The sequence below is a fragment of the Leuresthes tenuis genome, unplaced genomic scaffold (assembly GCF_036924035.1).
Source record: "Leuresthes tenuis unplaced genomic scaffold, fLeuTen1.0.hap1 SCAF_4, whole genome shotgun sequence".
NCBI lineage: Eukaryota > Metazoa > Chordata > Actinopteri > Atheriniformes > Atherinopsidae > Leuresthes > Leuresthes tenuis.
The window spans coordinates 24,295,403-24,309,927 of NW_027325358.1; the positions used below are offsets into that span (position 1 = coordinate 24,295,403).

At 42.7% G+C, this 14,525-nt stretch overlaps 1 protein-coding gene across 1 annotated transcript in view; it reads left to right on the forward strand.

The window, feature by feature from the left end:
• The window catches only part of ptprdb (protein tyrosine phosphatase receptor type Db), a 170,138-nt gene that overhangs the window by 124,289 nt on the left and 31,324 nt on the right, over positions 1 to 14,525 (forward strand). The window contains exons 9-24 of the mRNA XM_072383343.1: positions 210 to 398; positions 1,594 to 1,602; positions 3,610 to 3,627; positions 5,290 to 5,400; positions 6,326 to 6,337; positions 6,810 to 7,079; positions 7,631 to 7,740; positions 8,289 to 8,486; positions 8,634 to 8,759; positions 8,874 to 9,021; positions 9,112 to 9,260; positions 9,393 to 9,537; positions 11,441 to 11,743; positions 12,792 to 12,985; positions 13,756 to 13,782; positions 14,401 to 14,518. Of these exons, the coding sequence (XP_072239444.1) occupies positions 210 to 398; positions 1,594 to 1,602; positions 3,610 to 3,627; positions 5,290 to 5,400; positions 6,326 to 6,337; positions 6,810 to 7,079; positions 7,631 to 7,740; positions 8,289 to 8,486; positions 8,634 to 8,759; positions 8,874 to 9,021; positions 9,112 to 9,260; positions 9,393 to 9,537; positions 11,441 to 11,743; positions 12,792 to 12,985; positions 13,756 to 13,782; positions 14,401 to 14,518 (2,127 nt within the window). The remainder of the gene's footprint in view (positions 1 to 209; positions 399 to 1,593; positions 1,603 to 3,609; positions 3,628 to 5,289; positions 5,401 to 6,325; positions 6,338 to 6,809; positions 7,080 to 7,630; positions 7,741 to 8,288; positions 8,487 to 8,633; positions 8,760 to 8,873; positions 9,022 to 9,111; positions 9,261 to 9,392; positions 9,538 to 11,440; positions 11,744 to 12,791; positions 12,986 to 13,755; positions 13,783 to 14,400; positions 14,519 to 14,525) is intronic.

Sequence of the window (14,525 nt, forward strand, 5' to 3'; positions counted from 1 at the left end):
TACCAGTTTGAGTAAGCTGTAAGCAGTAATTCCAATAACTAAAAGGTTCTACTTTCATATATAATTGTGTTTAAAACCATTCAGGGTGAAATGCTTTGATGTGAATACATGTCAAACACCTGGTGTGCAGTAGCTGTGGTGGGAAGTCCGCCCGGCTGGTGCTTCCTGCTCGATCCCATCAGGTTCACTGTTGTATTTCATCTGTCCAGAGGACCAGCTGCCCCCAGGGTTCCCCACCATTGACATGGGTCCCCAGCTTAAAGTGGTGGAGCGTTCTCGGACCGCCACCATGCTCTGTGCTGCAAGCGGCAACCCTGACCCAGAAATTACCTGGTTCAAGGATTTCCTGCCGGTCAACACGTCCAATAACAATGGACGAATCAAGCAGCTCCGCTCAGGTAACCAGCTTTTTTATTCCTCTCCTTCCCTTCACTCCCAGCTTTTGTTTCCCCCTCAGGGTGTTTTTCCCTCCTCCTTTGCGTTTATCCCCCTCTACCCTCTCCCTGTCTGTCCCACTGAACCCATCTTTTTTGTTTTCTGCCCCCAAAATATATCTTTTTGTTCCTGCCCTCGTTCACCCCTCTCCTTACTGCCCACCCACCCTCCTCCTGCCGTGGTCTGTGGCTGTGTTTTTCAGCTGCTTTTCTCTGCTGCTGCTGCTGCTGTATTATAAGTTGGCTGTGTATGGTTGCCAACCCCTCTGAACTCCTCAAGGCAAACTTTTTGTTGTAAACTCCTAACTTTTCTCCAGAGTCTCTGAGGAGTTCCTGTGCAAGTCACCATCACGACCAGTTGGTTTTTTTTCGCATTGTAAAATCTTTCTGGCAAGCATAGATGCAACAAATTTCTCTGCTGTCGGTTGACACAGATGACGGTGATGGTGGCATGTATCTAAGGAATGGCCTCTTTAATGTAGCTCACTGCTGTGACTAAACACTGAAATAACAATTTGTTTTTTTCTCGTTTTTTTGGGAAACTGTCTTGTTTGGATGTGAAATTGACTTCCTGAAATTGCACTTTTTGTTACATGAGGAAATACACTAACAGAAAGTGTTGCATTCAGCAGAAAAGGCCTTATCCCATGCATTTCAGTCAGTCTTTGTTTGCCGCAGTAGTGTGTAAAATCCCAACTTGTCATAAAGTCCCCCCCCCCTCCTTGGTCCTCCCTTTGCTTCCAGGGACCAACTGTAGACCCAGAGCCCCCTTTCTTGCGATTTGACGCACTACTATCCTGCTTCTTTATGGATCACAACCTCTTTGCTTTTTGTCCTTGCTTTTTTTTATTTATCTTAATACCACGTGGCTCAACGCCCTCCTCAGGATCCCGTTTTTTTAAACTTGTTATCCATAAATAAAATTGTGTGACAGTTTATAGTGTTAGATATGTTGTATGTTGGCCTAGTTTTTCCTAAACATTGATGATGAAAAAAATAACTGTTATGTTTTGTTTAAGTGCTACTTAGGCCTGTGTAGTTGAGTTTTGCTTCATTTTTAAGGTGTTTCAACTAAGTCAACACATCTGTGCAACCAATGGTCCGATTATAATGCCATGTCTATGCTGTTCTTTTCTCTCTGTATCTTTTTTAACCACAGAGTCCTTTGGTAAGTGCTTCTGTTCCGAGGCCCACACCCTCACTGTCCACTTTTCTATTTACTACTCACTAATGTTGCTGCTCTTGCTGCTACTGCTCACCTTTACACACATTGCAGTGTTATTAAAATGCATGGCATGCATTTTACTAACAGTCACACACAATAATACACAAACACACACTCACACACTTGTCTCTACGTTGCTATGGTTAAAGTTCAGACGCCACAAACAGGACATACACACACACCAGGACACGCACACACATCTGTGTCACCCTAGAGGTAGCTTGGCCTCACCCTCACCTGTGCACCTGCAGCTTTTCCACACCCAAAGAATTATAACTCTCTCCTCACACTCACCTATTTACTTTTCCACTCGTTCACTTATTCAATTATTCTCTTCCTCACTCATTCTGTCATTCACTCACCCACTTAATCTCTCCACTCTGTTGTATAGAGTTACCAGTCAATACGCCATCAGCCATCAGCTCTAGATAGCTGTTAGGTATGCCTGTGGTGGAGCCGGAGTGGAGATCAATCAATGGCGGCCAGGCTTCAAGCTACCAGATGTTGACTGTACACTATAATGTGTGTATCCTAAGAAACCTGGTTACAGCACAGTGTAGCAGGAATGACCTCGTCTTAGATAGGTGTACTAAAGCTTAGAAAAAAAGAAAAAAATCCACCCTCTGCACTCATCTTTATGGATGTTTTTAATGGGTTTTTGGCCATTTTGAAATGAAGGGGTTGAAATACCCGCCACAATCCCTCTAACCACGGTGGTTCGTCCGCTGTTTTCTTCACTTTGCTTTTTATACGTTGGCTGCGTGCGAGCAGGTATTCATGCGACATCTTGCGATTTGACTGGCACAAACCTTTTTACGATACGGTGGCCACAGTAGATGCGATCGATGCCAACAACAATCAAAACTTAAATCTCAGAATGGTGGAAACTCACTTATACACCCTGATTGAGCCACAATGGCTTTTTTTTTCTCTGTTGACGGAAGTCCCAATAATCCTTTTTTTTTTGCTTCTTCGATATATATTCCCACAGATCGCTGTTGCCTCATCTGTCATATATTCTCCTTTATAGGTCCTGCTCTGCATGCAAAGATTTTTAATGCTTGCAATGATTTTTTTTCAGTCTTTGAGCTCAGTCGAGTGATTAGGGGCTGTAAGTCGAGTTACTCGTCTCATAAACTGTTAAAGACAAAAGCAGACCTGGACAGTCTCTGGTTTCTTCTTGTTTCGCATCTCCTAACATTTCCTGCTTCTCTCCCATCTCTCTCTATTTTGCAACAGTTTCTAAGAGCCGTTGTGGGGAAAATAATTTGGGATGGACCAAGCGAGAGCCGAATAAATCCCCACGAGCTCCGATATACGAGCCGCACGTTAACCAAGAATAGCAGATGCTTGAGTAATGAGGGAAATTTACACAGAAAGTCGAACGAAAAGAATACAGGGTCATACGATGTGATATAATATACTTTATCGTCCCATTTTTCTCAGTCAAGTACTGCACACCTAATTGCCTTCACAGCTACAACAGAAAAGTATTGGAGGGTGGATTTTATTCTTTAGGAACAAAAATGAATACATTTCATTTATATTTCTACAATATTCACATTTCAGGACATATTTAGAGTGAACCAGTCAACCTCTTAGAGACTTCTTTCTACTCCTAGAGGCACATCTGCCCTGCTGCAAGTCAATGAAACCAAATCAATAACCCATCTCCTTATTGCTCTTTCACTGTCTGTCGCTCTATCTAAGATCTGTTTTTCTCTTCTCAGGCTTATTCTGTCTTTATTTATTCTGTCTTCTTTTTTTATGCCTCCTCTTCTTCTCACTTTCTAAGGATCTATATTTTGAGTCTTTCTCTCTAATTTGATTCTTCTCCTCTCCAAGTTATCTCCCCCAGTCCCTCCCTCCCCGATCCCCTTCTCCTTCTGTGGTACTAACATTTTCTTCTTCTTCTCCTTCTCTAATCTCGTGCATTCATTGCCCACTCAGGTGGCACGCCCATACGAGGTAAGACTGCTGGGAGGACCAACATGACACAGTGGCCTGAATCTTTTTCAACCCCTGCTTCCTACTTGTCTCCCAGATCTGAAGAGCAGTTGCTGGTGGGTTTATCAATATGGGCTTTAGGACTCTGCCGTATTGGTAATACTCATCCAACTGCTTCAGATCTGCAGTAGGCACCAGAGGAGGAATTGGGGTTGAGCCAGCTTATCATCATACTATGACTACCACCTCCCCTTTTCTCATCTTTTATCCTCTCTTCATCCTTATATTTTTCCATCTCAGCACTCACTCTATAGCCCAGAAGTCCATTGCTTCCTCCCTCTCCATATTGTGATCTCTCTATCCATCTGTTTGTGTCATTTAAGATTTTATATCTAATTTGTTTCCAGTGCAAAAGCATGGTGTGTTTACAACTTGGGTTTATTCTGTTGGCCGCTTAGTTTGAGGTGATAAAATTTCTTTTTTTCAATTTCTTTTATCGTTTTTATTTTTTTTACGTCTTTTGATGAACTGACTTTCTTTTAGTTTTTGTTCCTTCTTTTTTTTTTGATGGTCTCGACCTAAGGTTGACCCAGCCCCTCCCTCTACCTTGTCTATATTTGCCCAATCAAACGTCCCAGTTTTGTTCTCCCTCCCAGCTGTTATTTGCTCCGCCTGACTAGTCCAGATGGCGAAGACTCAGGCACACAATTTCAGTGTGCTCACACTCACATGTAAATACATCAGCCCGAGCACTCACGCACACACTCACATTCCCTCATGGTTTTTTTTTAACCATCACTTTCTCTTTTCTCCTCCATTGCCAATAAAAAGCCCCAAACAACCACTTTTTTGATAAAGTTTTTCTGGGCGCTTTTTTTGCCTTACCACACCATATTTAAAGAACCTCTGGTTGACCTTTTTTTTGACAGTTTTTCTATTTTCAGGGAGCAAGAAAGGGTCCGTCTCTTCCCAAGGCTTTGCGTATGTCGTCCTTTTTTTTTTTTTTTCAATTTGTTGGCCTTGATGGAGCTTGATTGATGTCTTCACTTCCTTACTGGGTGTGTTTTAAACTGACATCACACTCCTGATCCCATTGGTGGATCCGCAAAGGGTTGGGGGATATCTTATTGCCATGGCAACGTCTTTGTCAACTTTTATCCTTGAAAAAAAAACTGATTTGCTCCCTAATATCTCGTCTCAATTTTCAGCACAGTCTTTTTTTTCTTTTTTCTTTTTTTTTTAAATATTGTATTTGTGACTGGATTTCTTCATATTTTTTCTGCTTGGTTTGTGTGTTTCTGCCTCGCATGAAGACGACATTCTCTGTTTTTATAGGCTTTGTACCTCCCTTTTAGTCTTTTTTTTTGTTTTCTTCTCACTTCTATATCAGGAAACTGACCCATGTTTGGGGCAGATTCTTATCAGCAGTGGTATAAACTTGCTCATGACACATTTTGGCTCCCTTTATAGCCTCGAGCTCCTCGCACAGCGAGGCAAGCGCCTTTGCTTAAAACTCCCTCAGACTCATAAGTTTTTCTGAGATTTTTACCATCCCTACATTGATGTGTCTGTGGATATGTTTGTTTTACCAAATCACCTGATATTTTTCCACTTCTGTGCGATTGCTCTTTTTTTCCCTCTTTCTGTCCTCTACTCTTTCTATCCTTCTCTTCATCCGTCCAGGCGCCCTCCAGATAGAGATGAGCGAGGAGTCAGACCAGGGGAAGTATGAGTGTGTTGCCACCAACAGCGATGGGACACGCTATTCAACCCCAGCTAACCTCTATGTCAGAGGTAAGATAGAAACCTTCATCAACCCAAATGGACCAGAGAACTTTAAAATCCATCTATTGATGGAAGGTGCAGTTATTTTTCCTCTTTTTTTGTTCTACCTATTAATCTTTTGGAGTTTCTATGTTTTATTACAGGGATATGATGCCATTAAGCCTGCGGTACTTTATGTTCCTTGAGCTTAATAGTCATAAAACAGGATATTTTGAAAATACCAGCTGGGCTCAGTCTTTCTCTCCAGCCATTAATCTTTCTGCCCCTCCATCTTAGCCTTTAGACCTTAAAGAAAAACCAAATTATCGTCTGCTTAAGACTTGTGTTTCTTCCCAAATCTGACAGGACTATCGCCTCCTCCGGCAGTGTCTCCCTCTCTGCCCTTTCAACACACTCGCGTTCATCTGCACAGCCACCAAATGTTTGAGTCTTGGACACGTTTTTAATCCTGGAGCATTTTTGCTCTGTTGTCTGCCCGGCCCTCTCTCAAAAAATAGCTTTTAAACTGTGGCACGCTTCTCTGAATCCAACATAGCTCCTGGGCATACGAAACAAGCGCATACACACAACTGGTTGCACACATGCAGCTTTGTCGTCCACTGTGTATGTATATATAACAAAGAACAGAAAACAGGACAGAGTCAGTGATGTGCGTCTAACAGTGCTTGCAAGGCCAGTAAAATCTTGCAGTGTTGCTCAGTGAGTGTTTGACAGGCGGTCTGTGGAGACAGCTGGCAGTGGAAGCTGCCTTGCACTAAAAGGCTTTTCACCATCTACTGTATGGCTTTCTGTCTTGTCTCCTCATTTCTTTCTTTCTCTGTCTCCGTGGTCTAACTTGTTTTCTCTCCCTGTCTCTCTGATTTTTCCCGTTTCCCCTCCTTTTCTCTCCTCCTCTTCCTCCTCCTGCCGTGCTTTGCCCTGCCTCTCACTGCAGAGCTGCGAGAAGGTTGGTACACCAGCGACTGTGTGGCTCTTTTGAGTCTCTTTTCTCTCATTAAACCTCCTCTTGCATCCGTGTGTCTTGGCTGTTTGGTTACATTTGGTTCTGGAGGTTTAAACCTTCTTGTCCAGGTTATTCCATTAAAATACACTCTACGCAGTTTTTCCCCGTGTGTGTGTCTGTTTGATGTGACGTTTTGTTTTTTTGTATCTTTTGTGTTTCGGCTCATGTAATATTTAACGTGCACACTTTAAAACGGCATTAATAAAACATTTTGATATAACATGCACCCGGGTGGTGTTGTACCAGACTGCCTGCATGCTCGCAGTCTAATCTGAGAGCTGTAAAACTTCCACTCACAGCTCATCCGACTGTATACAGACTCTGATTGTTCTCTGCCTTTCTGCACAATCTTGAATTTCTAATCCCCCCCCTCCTCCTCCTCTTGCCTTCCTGCCCTCGTTGCTGTTTGGTCCAGTACGTCGCGTTCCCCCTCGCTTCTCAATCCCCCCATCTGACAGCGAAATCATGCCAGGCGGGAACGTCAACATCACCTGCGTGGCGGTAGGCTCACCCATGCCGTACGTGAAGTGGATGCTGGGAGCAGAGGACCTCACGCCTGAGGACGACATGCCCATTGGTCGCAACGTGCTGGAACTGACCGACGTGCGCCAGTCCAACAATTACACCTGCGTCGCCATGTCGACGCTCGGTGTGATTGAAGCAGTGGCGCAGATAATTGTGAAAGGTGGGTTCCGTTGGGCCTTTTGGCGACCTGTCCAGGGTGTACGCTGCCTCTCGCCCAATGACTGCTGGGATAGTTGGATGAAGCGGGTGTAGAAAATGGATGGATGGATAGATGACTATCGTTAAAATGATTAGCATTCTTTCCCTCTATCTCCTGATAACACAGGCTACAGAATAATTTGCTGCTGTTTGAATTAAATACAATTTAATCTCATAGTAAATCTCTGTCGTTAGTCAGTATTTACAGTGTTTAATTTGTGTTTAAAATGCCTTGGAAGCTATAGATAACAAGTTTCTGAAGTGACTGGATTTGTTTTGTCTAGTTGTCAGACTAATTTTCCCCTTAATTGTTTTTCACTAGTTTTTAATTGCTGTGCAGAGATTATAGCCACCTTATCTCTCTGATGCTGAGCTGCTTTATCCCCTTGATTGTTTTCAGTTTTTTCCACACAGGACGAGTTTAAAGTACCGCAATGCTGTTGTCTCTGTTGTTGTTTTGTTTTTTTTCATATGATAATGGATGCGATTTCCTTCTGGTTTTCTCCTCCTCAGCTCTGCCAAAGGCTCCTGGCGCCCCCATGGTGACGGAGAGAACCGCAACAAGCATAACTCTCACCTGGGATTCTGGAAACCCTGAACCTGTCTCCTATTATGTCATACAGGTGAGTGTGACAGACACGTAACCACGTGCCCACTTTCTACAGCCCAGTGCTGCTGCACAGTGCTGCTGCACAGTGCTGCTGCAAGCGTGCACACGTTTCTGAGACACAGAATGTAAAAATGGCTAAAGCGCTAGGTTTTATATCAACATAAAGTCTTATTAACCGACTCAGTTACTAAGTAGGGCTTTAAAAGAAAAGAGCCTCCTGTCCCTCCTGATGGTGATAAACGCTCTCAATCTGCTCGTTTGAAATCTGGTGTCTTGTGACAGAGGGAGCCTTGAACTTAAATGTAGGAGTGAAACCTGAATTACTTAAATAGTACTGACTAAAGGCTCCATTTACAGAAGGCAAGGCACCGACGCTCACATTTCACCCTCTATATCATGGCACAGGTTTAAGTTAGTAGCTAAGAGCATGGTGTTACACAGTTTATATGTATTTATTCACACAGGGAAAGCTATAGATATGTCTCAGTTGTTCCTGAGTTGTATAATGCTGCGAAAATTGAGCTTCCTCTCCCATCCCCTGTTGTCTCCCACTTCCTTCAGCATCGTGCCAAAGGCTCAGAGGACCCCTACAAAGAGATTGATGGCATAGCCACAACGCGCTACAGTGTGGGCGGCCTCAGCCCTTACTCCCACTACGACTTTCGGGTGGCAGCTGTCAACACCATTGGTCAGGGCCCCTCCAGCGATGCGGTGGAGGCTCGCACGGCTGAGCAGGCCCCGTCCTCGCCTCCTCGACAGGTCGGGATGAAGCTGTGTTACGTTTTATAGCTCGGCTGTAATTGAAAGTGATTTGCTGCCTTGCATTCTGACTGCAGTAACAGTTGTATTAGTTTGAATATTGTCTTAAATGTGCTAAGCTGCTTATTCTCATGCTTTTTGCTGCAGGTCATTGGTCGGATGCTGAGCGCCACAACAGCAATGATACACTGGGATGAGCCAGAGGAACCTAACGGTCAGGTGGTTGGTTACAGAGTTTACTACACCTCTGACAACACTCTGCCAGTCAACCAGGTGTGTATGTCGTCAAACAAGGCTTTCCTTCATGTTTTTACAGATGAAAACCAGTTTTGTATCTATGTGTCATGCATAAGTTTGAATACGGTGTTTTGCGACTGTGTTGCGCAGTGGGAGAAGCAGATGGTGCGCAGCGCCAACTTCATCACCATCCAGGACCTGACTCCTAACAAGACTTATTACATCAGAGTGCTGGCGTTCACCTCTGTAGGAGACGGACCTTTGTCCCAGGATCTGCAGATTATAGCCAAAACTGGAGGTGAAATAGAGGAAACAATTGCTGAAAAATGTATGCAGTTATCACCCTGAGAAAAAGATTGAGAAATCCTCCTGTTCGTCATTTCTACAGTTCCATCCCAACCTTCAGAGTTTAAAGGTGAAGCGAAGTCTGAGACCAGTATCCTTTTGTCCTGGGTGGCCCCGTCAACCCAGGGTGGCTCAGACAGCCAGATCACAGGGTATGAACTGGTTTACCGACAGGTGGACGACACAGAGGAGGTAAGGACGGTGGCTGTGAGGACGGTTTTGTTGGGCTAATAAGTTAGATCATAATAGGTTAAAAGGAAGGGTGGAAATAATCTGATCTGACCGTTAAGTGTTAAAGTACCGCTTGTCTTTGCGTCTCTTCAGAGGAAAGTGAGCTTTGAGCCCACAACCTCCTACCTGTTGAAGAACCTGAAGCCCTTCTCAACCTACACCTTCCAACTGGCAGCCAAGAGTAAAAATGGAATTGGGGCGTATACTAACGAAGTGTCCATTGACACTCCACAGACACGTATGTATACTGCGCGCACTGCACAGTGTCAAAGTTTGGGTACGTCTGTGTGTGTTTGTTTGAGCGAAAGAGAAAAAAGGGTTTCAGTTTTGACAATGCAAGTGTTGAAATCCAAACAGATTTTGAACCTCAAATGCACACACATCCAAATCTGAACTCCAAACCTTTCGGTGCCATAAAGTGATATTTATAAGAGGGTCATGTTGCATTGTCAAAAAGGGCCATCAGGAATCCAGACCTAAGCTGATCTCAGGATTGATTGAAGTTTCAACAAACTTATGATTAGAGTATCTGCTCTCCCAGCTTAACCTCAGACATTGTATTTTGCACATACACAGATCAGCTGCAACATTAAAACCACCTGCTGAAAATATGATGTAGGCCCCGCCTCATGCTGCAAGAACGACCTGTTCCTTCAGCCGCGCCGGAGTAGTTTTTTCTGTACGGAGCACCAGAATGTCCTGCTGGAAGATGCTACTAACATCTGCTAAGATCTTGGGTGCGGGTGGGGGTTGTTCTGCATTAAAGATAACATTTAAATTCACAGATATATAATCTTAGTATCGTGCAACTCAGCCTGTGAGTTAGACTTCTCTTGTGTTGACCATAGTATTTCAGCTACGATAGGTGGTGATATGCCCTATTCTCTGGCTCAAAGCCTGCAGCATGAGCTTTGAAGAACGAGCAGAGTGCCTCGGCCTGTTTCAGTGAGAATGAACATATACGTGCAGCTGTGATTCGACTCCCAACTGTTCGTCTGCCTTTGAAAACATTTGATCAAGTGTGTCTTCTGTCAGACTAAAGTGTTAAAACGTGTTTTAAAAGTGTAATTAGATTTTTTTTGTAGCACCGTGTACAGGCATTAGCTGCCATCCAAATAGCATTTTCTGATTAGCTTAACCCAGATAAGGTCATATTTGAGATGAGCAATCATTTTTGACACATGCTCTAGGCTCCAGAGATGCCAAGTACGCCTTCTTATTTGGGACTTTGGGCTTGTTTTGGACTTCCAACTCCAATTCTTACAAAAGCAGGAAGGCCAAAGAAAAATTAGACGTGCTTTTGGGGCGAGGGAGAAACCCAAGTAGACTAATGCTGCATTTTGAGTGACATGGATATCTGCAACTCATGTAAACACAATAATCGTAATATTGTCTTATTTAGATTGATTCCAAAGGGTCTGAATGTTGCTGTTTATTTACACATTGCCAGTGTTTCGATTGGCGGTGTCTAATCAATTAATAACTGAATAACAGGAACCAAGGTCGTAAGGACTTGAGTCATGCTTTTGACCTCATCTATAAGTGGTTTTAATGTTGTGGCTGGTTGGTGTGCAGTGCCAAGAATTCCATCAATGATTGACAGCAACGCTTTATTTGTTGGCTACCAATCTGAGGGCTGTAAGAGGTTCAGTCAAAACAAGGTAAGAAGCCAGAGGTTTTGCACATAGACACGAAAACTCCAACACGGATCACAGAGGCTACGGTAGCCTGTGAGGACAAGTAAGTTACGGGCGGGTATCTTTCTGTATGTCAGCTCTAGTCAATGTTTTTGTGTTGCATTTCTTTGAAGTCATTCACTCGTTTTCATTAATCAAACATTTATGCCAAACGGATGTGACCCCCATCATTCAGTATCTCTGTTCGGCCATCTCGATTTCTAGTCGCAGGGTCGATTTTTTTTTTTTTTTTTTTGTACATAAGACTTCTGTTCTCCAGTGTTTTGTTTTCATTTTATGTTTCTTTGTCTTTTGTTCTCTGTCATCTGCTCAATTTCGTCCCCATTCATTCATGGCACACCTCACTTCCTCACCTCTCCACCCATCGATAACAACTTAAACACACAACCAAACAACATTTACCCAAATACCCCTCACGGTGCCTCCTCAAAACTGGCCACTCAGTTCCTTCAGCACCTCCGCAGGACATCACATGCACCAGTCCCAGTTCTACCAGCATCCTGGTAAGTTGGGCTCCACCTCTACTGGAGTTTCAGAACGGCGTCATAACGGGATACTCCATCCAATACTCCGCAACAGAGGGCAACAAAACGTCAAAACGAATTGACGGGATTCCTCCGAGAAGTTCTCCGTATCTCCTGGAGAACCTTGAGAAATGGACTGAGTATGGCATAACAGTGCGGGCGCGCACGAAGGCTGGAGACGGACCAGAAAGTTTACAGCTGCTTATCCGCACCGAGGAAGATGGTATGTTCCAAACAAAACAAAACAAAACAGAAAAACAAAGCCTCTCTTAGGATGGTCCGGCCAATTAACCATGGCAGTCTCTAACTTACTAACATAGCATTAATGAGCTCAAAGCACCCTAAACTAACAACCAGCTTGTTCCACTCGCTTGTAAAGGCATTTTGTCGTCTCTTAAACTGCAGTCTAAATGGATGATGCAGGTTTTTTTAAACCTCTCCCATGTTCCCCTGGTAACCACCAGAATCCTCCAACATCTGGAAAGCTCCAGCTGTTCCTCACCTCTGCGTTTTCCCTTTCTTCTAAAAAAGTTTTTGGGGGTAAAAGAGATTTTTTTTCATATGTTCCTGTCTTAAGGTAACAAACTTACCCACTAACTGCCTCAGTCTTTTCTCACCATAATCGCCTTCTGCCCTGCCAAATCCTCTCCATACCTCTATAAATATTTGGAAATGTATCAACTGTACTGAGTGTATTTATGCTGTCTAGAGCAATCTGAAATATTTTCAGTTGTGCTTCTAACGCTCGTGCTCAGTATTCCTTTTTGCCCGTGTCGTCGCTACATTTTTCTGACTCCACCATTCTTTAGAGTGCTTGTGCCAGAGTCAGTCAGATAGCAGGAAGTGGCTGGAGATTTTGTTCCTCTTTGTGTTTTTGGGTTTTTTTTGTCGCTCTTGGCAGCACAAGAGAGCTTTTTTTTTTTGATAACACCTTTGCCGACCTGACACTGTTTATCTGCTCCCAGCTACAAATCCTTTGCTATCAGCCATTCTTATCTTTCTCTACATTTGCCTCCTGCACTTCACTGCTTTTTTTCCTCCATTTTTCCTCAAGCACTCTCATTTTTAACTATTTTGGCTTTTTTCCCCAGACGTTAGGGCAGTTTAAGACCTTTTGAAGGGTTGTATTTTTTCACTCTTGGGTATTTTTTTTAATCAGCCCACTTATTTTTGATTAGACATAATTTCACTAAAGTGAAAGCCTTTACTTGAGAGTTTTGAGTGCCCATCATCTGTGACCGTTGACCTCTATCCCAAAATGCATTTTTTAGTTCCAAGTGGTCCTCCACGAGGAGTTGAGGCAGAGACTGTGAACGCCTCGGCCGTTAGGGTGAAATGGCGTGCACCGGCACCCCATCTGCAGCACGGTCAGGTCCGAGGCTACCAAATCCATTATGTGAGGATGAACTATGGGGAACCTCAGGGTCAGCCCTTCATCAAGGACATCCTCATTGATGACTCACAGGTAACACTAACGGATTAACTGCCCACTATGAATTTTACTTGAACTGTATGAGAAGCTACTTTTTGAAAACTAAATTAAACCATGAGCACAGTTTTTTTATTTATTTTTTTAATTACACTGTGATGTAGCTCATTATTTGACTGCTGTCAAGAATTTAGCTCCACCTACAGAGATGCTTACTCTGTCTATGTGGGTATTACTGTCAGTGAAAACGTCACTTCTAAATCATTAATTATATAGATTAATCGCAATAACTGTATGGTTAGTTGACTCAACTTATGGTAAGTTAGCAATTAGCTTTATGTTAGCTATCAACAGCTATTCAATTTGACTGAGAACGTCATGTAGCATGAATGTTTGTGACTAATTATAACACTGATAAGAATTTAATTCTTTCATTTAATTCATTATAACGTTATCAGCAACTTAGCTTTATACCACACATCTAACTAAGTCTCGTAATTGGCTGCATTCAGTATATTCTACTACTTATTATTGAGTGCATTATGTGGTATTTACTATGTAGATTCTGATTTCGAATGTTAAAGTTACAGAACAATTTTATTCACGATTTTTTTTTTAAAAGAACATGAACAGATAAGAAGTTGAAAAAAATCTTATTGAATAAATCATTATTACAGTAATAGTCCCATCAGTTTTTTGTTGATCTTTCTAACTGAGAGACGTGGATGTGACGTGGCGCCGCAAATCAAGACCATTCAAAACCGTGTTTTTTTTTCTCCCTTTATCTGTTCTGCTTCATCGTTCAGTGGGAATATGGTGACATAACGGAATATGTGAGTAACCCTTTTTCAACTATTTTATTCAATGGTAATAATAAACAAAAAAGCCTTCGAAATAGATGAGTCATGCTTATGAGATTGTAGCTTTAGAATCTGGATTTGAGCGAGGGCTTTTCACCCAGCTCAAGGTCTCATTTCTGCGTTTTGTGTTCATGAGCTCTGAAAAATACAGTTGACTGAGAATATGAGTCATTTGTGAGAGTCACAGTTTATGGGCTTTATCTGGAGGCCAAGAAATGGGTAAAATAATGGGTTTAGGGCTTTGATGGGGAAGTTGCGACCGTCTGTGCTCTTAAATGATATTTTGTGTTGAACGTATTGAGCTTTGATGATTTAATTAAGTTTTGTAGAACTTTGGTTTTCTTGAGATACTATCAAATCAAACTGCCAGTATTCATTCCCCAAAAGAAGCAGTTACACAAGCAGTAAAATTTGGAAGATGAATTTCTGTGTATTTCATTCTTTAGAAAAGTATTTTATGTGTAGAAATCAAGTGAATCAGAATCAGTACATTTTATTACCACTTTTTTTTATTTTTTTTATTAAAATGTAATGACCAAACTGCTCTTTGTGGATCTTTTGTAGCTGACATTGCTTCCTGTTGTCTTGCAGGAGGTGGTGCTTGGAGAGCTGAAGGCAGACACGGCCTACTCTGTGTCAGTGGGAGCTTACACTGCTAAGGGTGATGGTGCTCGCAGCAAACCTGTCACTGTGTGCACCGCTCTGCCTCGTAAGTG